The sequence below is a fragment of the Triticum dicoccoides genome, chromosome 4B (assembly GCF_002162155.2).
Source record: "Triticum dicoccoides isolate Atlit2015 ecotype Zavitan chromosome 4B, WEW_v2.0, whole genome shotgun sequence".
Lineage (NCBI taxonomy): Eukaryota > Viridiplantae > Streptophyta > Magnoliopsida > Poales > Poaceae > Triticum > Triticum dicoccoides.
The window spans coordinates 72205617-72212445 of NC_041387.1; the positions used below are offsets into that span (position 1 = coordinate 72205617).

Sequence of the window (6829 nt, forward strand, 5' to 3'; positions counted from 1 at the left end):
GGTGGAGCGTGTTAGGAGGGCCCGAGATTGCCCGAGGAGCCAGGCAAGTCTGGCGCGGATGACAAAGGGCGCGGCTGCTCGCCGTCGGGATGACAGAGGAGTGGGAATCGGGGGTAGATTTATAGGGTGGCGGCAGACATGGTGGAGGAAATAGGCAGGTCGAATGGCAAAGGGCGGCGATGGCCATGGCGCTATTCGCTGGCAGGATGAAATAGAGGAGTGGGGATCGGGGGTAGGTTCAGAGGTCGGCGGGGGAGGACATGGACGGAGGAGGTAGGCGGGGTCGAATAATAAAGGGCGACGACGGCCATGGTGCCGGTCGCCGGCAGGATGAAACATAGGAGTGGGGATCGGGGGTTGGTTTAGAGGGAGGCGGCGGCGGAGATGGCCAGAGGAGGGAGGCGGGTCGAACGGCAAAGGGCAGCGCCGGCCATGGCCCTACTGGTCGCCGGTGGGAGGAACAGGAGACAGAAGGAACAGGAGGAACAGGAGGCACGGCGCCCGGGGCTCCCGCTCCTCTGTGTGGTGGTGCCGGGGGTAGGGATGATGGGATCGAGGGAGTGGAGAGGAGTGAGGATCCGGGGTAGGTTTAGGTGTCGGCTGGGCCTTAGTGGGATGCTTGGCCCAGCTGATTGTCTCTCTCTTTCCCATTTTCTCTCTTTTACCATTTACAGGAATTAGGAAAAGAGACAATGACCCTAAAAAAAGGAAAAGAGACAATGATTACATTAAAAAAGACAATGATGGAGGCTAGGGCGCATGTACAAATATGAAAATGATCTATACTTAGCCCCACAGAACAAGTTTCAGCAAATTGGATAAGTTAAATTCAAACTCATTTGAATTTATGTCATATGTGTTTGAATTAGGTCTAGGCTTTAGGAGTGTTTTTGGTGGAGCTTGAGAAAGTGATAAAAAATGGACAAATTTTTGGGAGCAAACTTGAAGTAGAAAAGGCAAGGGTTTTCGGACAAGGTTGGAATGGAAATCGGAAAAGTAATTAAATAAAATATAATAAGGCTCAAATTATTTTATGAAATGTTCATAGATTTAATTTGGTGTGAAATATTTAATGGCATGATGAAATGCAAATGCAAAAATGCAATAAACACATTATAATTGTGATTATGGAGAGATAAGAAGAAAAATTTCACACGAATTGAATAAGTTAAATTCAAACTCATACATGTCAATCTTAAACCCAACTCTGCATGTAGATCTTAAAAAGAAAACTTTGCATGTACATGTCACATGAAAGCCTACATGGTGGACTCAATTTTTGCACGATGATTACTTTCACACGGACCTAGCCGAACAAGTCAAGAGTGTAGGTGTGCATAGAGGAAAAAAATAAATCTTTCATGTGTATGCATATATACATACATAACCAAAACATATATACTCATACATTGTCTATGTATATCGTAAAGCTTGTAAACTAACAAAGTCAAAACTAATACCCCACTGTTTGATAAATACGTTGTCTTTTACTGAATATCAGATACGCCAAAAATCCGTTGTTGTAAGCTAAAAATATCTACGTGGTTGTTGCCACATGTCGAGGTTGTGATAAATCAGACATTTCGCTCCACTACAGAAACAAATTTAATATGCCACTAAATAATTTTGAAAGAAAACTACTATCCATAAGAAATCATTTCCTGGCAGCTAAATTTGACATAAAATTTTATTTAACATATACAATTTAGAATAATATTTTCTCTCACTTTCTATTTTCACTTATGAAAGAAAGTCATAGATAAAGATCTTGTAGGGGAAGGGATGGGGAAGGGTGTTTGATATTTTGTTTTCTCCCATTGCAACGCACGGGTCTATGTCCTAGTACATCATAAATTGTGTCTAAATACATAGGAATGAAGAAAAAACTAAAAGGTCTTACATTGGAGAACAGAGAGAATATTAACTAAATGTTTTCAATATAATCCGCATGTAGATAAGTGAATATTTTTTAAACTTACATGAACATCTTTTAAAATAGTTATTTTATTTGTACATATAATATTTCTAACATGTTAATACTTGAAATTTATTTACTGTAATATTTTCGAAACGGAGGCAAAAGATTTGCCTCATCTATTAAATGAGAAGGATAGAGTGTTTTGGAGTGTTACAAGACCTGACCCAACACACATCACGGCCTGGCAATTACTCGCTTATTACAATGTTCCCTAAATTCTTAGCGTCGGCGGATACCCAAAGCTTTGCCTCATCGGTTACAAGTTGGAGAAGGCTTGTAGGCGGCGCACTTTTGTGGCGAAATACTCTAGCGTTTCTCTCATTCCAAATTGTCCACGAGACAAGCATAGTGAGGGAGGCCATAGCTCGCCTGTGGGGGTTCGTCATGTCGGTCCTCTTGTCCCACCATTCGAAGAGGGATGCGTGGAGATGCCAAGTGGTGGTGTCCATGTGCGCTAGCCCAAATTTTTGGATGACCATGTTCCAAAGCCATGTAGAGTAGCGGCACCGAACAAAGAGGTGAACAGTCGTCTCTTGTTCTCTCTTGCAAAGGGGGCAAAGGCCACAGTTTGCCCAGCCACGACGCTCCAAGCGGTCAGCAGTCCAAATCCGCCCTTGCAAGGCAAGCCATGCGAAAAACTTAATTTTTGGGGGGGCCAGGCTTTCCACACCATGAAGTCCATATGGGATAGCGTCAGACCTAGGAACTGCGCCTTGTAAGCAGTGGACACTGAGTAGATCCCGTCCATGGAGTGCTTCCACACTATGTCGTCCTCGACGTCGTCATCTATGTGAAAGTCATGCGTGAGCATCCAAAGGGTGAAGAACTCCCGTACGTGGTCGCCGGTGATGACGGTGTCCCTCTTGATCTGAAGCATCCAAGCATTCGCCCTGAGGGCGCCGCGCACCTTCCAAGTTTTCCTCCTTGAGGCTTTAAAGATCAGAGGAGCAATGTCCTTGGGCTTGCGGCCAAGAAGCCAAGGGGAGTTCCAAAAAGGTTTTTTTGCACCATTGCCCATGACTATCTTGGTGGATGCATAGAAGAAATCATGGTCTTCAACAGTACATGGGTTACCCAAACCCACCCAAAGTTTGCTCGGCTCCTTCCATTCGTGCCACAACCATTTACTGTGATATTAGTTTACAAATTCTTTACCTATTTCTAAAAAAATATAACATGTGCAAAATGGGCTGCACTGACTACAACCCATTTAAAAGCCATGAACGTACGGAAATTCACTGGCGTGCTCGTCCGCGCCTGCTCACGGTATCGGCGAGCGTTGATTTGCGATGGGATTTGGACTGGGAGTCGTAGTCGGCGCGTACAGATGGGATAGTTAATGTGTACGCGTGGGACGTGTGCGTGACGATCGTTAGGGTAGGACGGACGGATAAACAGGACAGACGGATGGCCGTCGGGGTACTGTGTTGACGTGGGCCGTAGGTGCAAGCGTCAAGAGAAAACGGTGGCATCTGTTTTTTTATGGTGAAGCGTCGGCCCACCTAACACATTAAATGCGGGTGGCCAGAGAGGGTGCTCGGTCGATATTAATCTCATTCTCATCCGATCCCCATTTCGACGCAGGAGGGAAGGAAATCTAGCGTACTGTTCACCAGATCCACAAATCCGGACAGAGGGAGAGTTAGTCGTCGATGATGGCGAGCCAGAACCTAGGAGACATTCCGCCGGTGCTGCCAATCGTGGGTTGCCCGGACTGCGGCAAGAAGGTAGTCACGTACGGTAGCTCGCCGCGGGCAGCATGTGGGCGAGCGCTTCTACAAGTGCCGCTACCACAATGTGAGGGGGGGTTTCTGTGTTTATGGGAGAGTTTTCGGTTCGGGATCCTTTTTTGTGATTTGATTTGTTTGTCATCTCACCGTCGTTGCATCTTTCCGTTGTTGATCTTCCGCAGCCATCAGCAGGGGGATGTGATTTCTACAGGTGGCAAGAAGCGTACGCCGAGCACCTCGCATCAAATCCACAGGCGCAGATCCAGGCGGCGCAAGTTGGTCAAGGTGCGCAGGCGCCGGTCGGGGCGGAGGGGCACCAGAACGTGGCGCCGGGGGGATCTCAGTTTGGCTCGTCGGCAAGCGGAGAGCTGTTTTTTGCTGCTTGTAAATGCCATATATGTGGTAGATAGGAGGTACCAGATACATTCAACACTTGTCAGACAACAATTCTTGAACTAAATTTTATACTGCTTAAATATGAAATATATGGACCAACTGATTTGCTGAATATTGTAGATGGATGGTCCAGAAGAAAATGTGATTAGACTCTAAAAGGTGCGGTGATTTCTTCTTTTTCTAGGAGATGGACCAAATGTGGTGGTTGGGACCTTGCATGATTCTCAAGGCTCTGTCCGAAACCAATTTCCCAGGAATACAGATTGTAGTAGTCATATGCTTCTCCGAGAGAACCAAAGCTGTCGCCGACAGCAGGAACTACAATTCTCTTCTTCTCTGCGTAGCATCTCAACGTTTTTTCAAGTGCGCTTATTCTGTCCGCGCATGGAGGACGCTCAAGAGGGGCTCGGCCAATACGTACTCTGCAACACCCACACATGGAGCATCAGTATGCTACCACCCTGTTTTGTGAACTTTTGAAATTGCAAGCGTAATTCGGTTTTTTCCGCCAGCAGCGTGATACATGCGCAGTTCTTTTTTTCAAAATGATGTGAATATTGCTTTCCATAATAAGTCCCAATATCAATACCATTTTGCCCAGCCAGAGGCTTGGCTTTCGTCTTTGCCGGCCGACTGCTCCGAGCTTGGTGCTGACAAGCTGACCCCTTCGCAGCTGGCGTCCCCATCTAGCTGTACCGTCGACGCTCGACTGCGCGGCTGCGCACACGAGTGTTTGGGTGGTTGCGGCATCAAGCACAGCCTCGCCGCTGCCGAGATCCCGCAACGGAAACCTTCAGCAGGACAGGCGGCAGCAGTGCAGTCAGATCTCAGACGATTGTGCTCATGAGATCAAAATCGGACTGTAGGAACAATTGTAAATCGTAAAATAACATAGGTACCTGTCAACGGGATCTGCCAAGAACTCGAGGCCGCCGGATGCGGCATCCTCCGTCGCCATTCCTATGGTTTCCATTGTGGCGGAGGGTGAGGACGGTCAAGCGGGGGAGAAGAGCAAGGCGTGATCCAGTCGATAAATGTTTTTTCTGTTCACCCAGATATCGTGGCGCCAGAGCGGTGCGATTGGTGGAGGAGTAATGCGAGGTGCGACGCGTGCATCTCGGTCAAACACACCACCGTTTAGTTGCCGTTAAGCGAACCCCGTATTAACGGTACGTACCGTTATGAGCGTCCTGTTCGAACGGAACATGTAGTACTATGCCGTCACGGAGTCGTTATCTGTACCTCCGACGTTACCGTATTCTACCATCTCGCTGTACGTATCCGTGTCTTGGCCCACAAGTGGCATTGAATGCGTCGTTCCATTAGGCCGTGTTCGATTGGCCCATATACCATGAGCAAGCGCGCTCGTGAGCACCGTCGCCGTTCTCCATGAACGTATTCCTACACACCACATTAATCAAGTTATTGTAATAGGTCATGAAAACGGTACATGGCGGAGTGGCTTTGGCAGGCCTTTGCTAGCCACGGTGGTTCCAATTTTTGACGTTGATTTTTGCCTTTGTGCTTACATGTGGGGCCCACTAGTCAAAGAGACATATATATAGCAAGTCATCTGTTGAAAGTGAGTCCCATGGCTTACATGTGGGGCCCACTAGTCAAAGAGACATATATATAGCAAGTCATCTGTTGAAAGTGAGTCCCATGGCACGCGTGCATGCTAACAAAAAAATGCTGCCATGTCAGCGCATTATACGTCTGTGAATTAGATTTGCACTGTATTTGCACGCGCGCACCACGTTGTAGAATCAGTTTGGCATATTTTTCAAGTTCATGCACTAGTTAACATTGGTGGCAAGTTTAAGCACCGCTGATATTACCTCTAATATATTGCTCAAAGATGCAGAAATTTGTTTCTGATCCTACGCTCAGATGCACCCTATATCACAGCCATTGAACCACATGGAGATAAGCGTCTTCCAGTGTATTGCAGGTCGTATCCGGCACCGTATTGATGATAAAAAATAGAAGACCCATGTCAATCATTATGACGAGTCGGTGGCCCAACGGCAACACTGGACCAGATTTGCTCACGGCACGGGCCAATTTCTGAGCCGAACTGAGCCGTCCTCCGGTTTGTAGCTTACTCGTACATAGCGCGGGTATTTCCTATTCGCCACTCGTTGCGTCGAAATGTCGACGCAACGCACAAGCCAACGACTTGACCGGTGGATCTGGGCCGGCCCACTTAGACCGTGACCACAGTGCGAGCAACCAATTTTGGGTACCTTCTAAATGGTTCCCAGAACCGGGTTTTTCTGTTTATTATCTTCTATTGGCTTTTCAGGGTTTTTTCTGTGTCTTTTTCTCTTCCTTTTTTTCTTATTTTCTTTTCTTTTATTTTTGTTTATTATTTCCTTTTTCTTTTCTTATCTTTTTTTAACACGAAAATATCAAATTTTGCTCGTGTTTCCAAAATATGTTCTCAAAATTCAAAATTGTTCTCATTACACAAAAAAGTTCAAGACTTTTGAAATTCAAAAAATGTACCGGATTTTAATTTTTTGTTCACATATTCAAAAAATGTCCGCGCTTCCAAATTTGTTTGGGATTTTTTTGAAATTGTTCTCTGTTTCAAAATTTGTTCTCAAAATTCAAAGAATGTCCGTGCTTTAAAAAATTGTCCGCACTTCCAAATTTGTTAGGGATTTTTCAAAATTGTTCTCCATTTCAAAATCTGTTCTAAAGATTCAAAAAATATACGTGT

General features: G+C 45.9%; 1 protein-coding gene and 1 long non-coding RNA gene across 3 annotated transcripts; one reads left to right on the forward strand and one right to left on the reverse strand.

The window, feature by feature from the left end:
* Positions 1-3488: 3488 nt before the first annotated feature.
* LOC119295089 lies at positions 3489-4725 on the forward strand. Of its 2 annotated transcripts, XR_005143717.1 has the most exons (3): positions 3489-3775; positions 3891-4121; positions 4225-4725. It is a non-coding gene; the product is annotated as an uncharacterized LOC119295089 (long non-coding RNA). The 2 variants fall into 2 exon arrangements; XR_005143716.1 differs by having other exon boundaries at positions 3891-4615.
* LOC119295088 lies at positions 4419-5267 on the reverse strand. The gene is made up of 3 exons (XM_037573415.1): positions 5004-5267; positions 4694-4895; positions 4419-4526 (listed from the first exon to the last, which is right to left on the reverse strand). The coding sequence occupies exons 1-3, from the start codon at positions 5075-5077 to the stop codon at positions 4500-4502; spliced, it is 303 nt and encodes a 100-aa protein (XP_037429312.1). The 5' UTR covers positions 5078-5267; the 3' UTR covers positions 4419-4499.
* Between the last annotated feature and the right edge of the window lie 1562 nt (positions 5268-6829).

Bases quoted from the DNA above. Each gene is read 5' to 3' on its own strand.
- LOC119295088 (XM_037573415.1), bottom strand. From the start codon at position 5,077: ATGGAAACCATAGGAATGGCGACGGAGGATGCCGCATCCGGCGGCCTC. The intron at 4,896-5,003 runs GTACCTATGTTA...GTCCTGCTGAAG, and splicing joins TTGGCAGATCCCGTTGACAG to GTTTCCGTTGCGGGATCTCG. The intron at 4,527-4,693 runs GTATTGATATTG...TGGGTGTTGCAG, and splicing joins GCCTCTGGCTGGGCAAAATG to AGTACGTATTGGCCGAGCCC.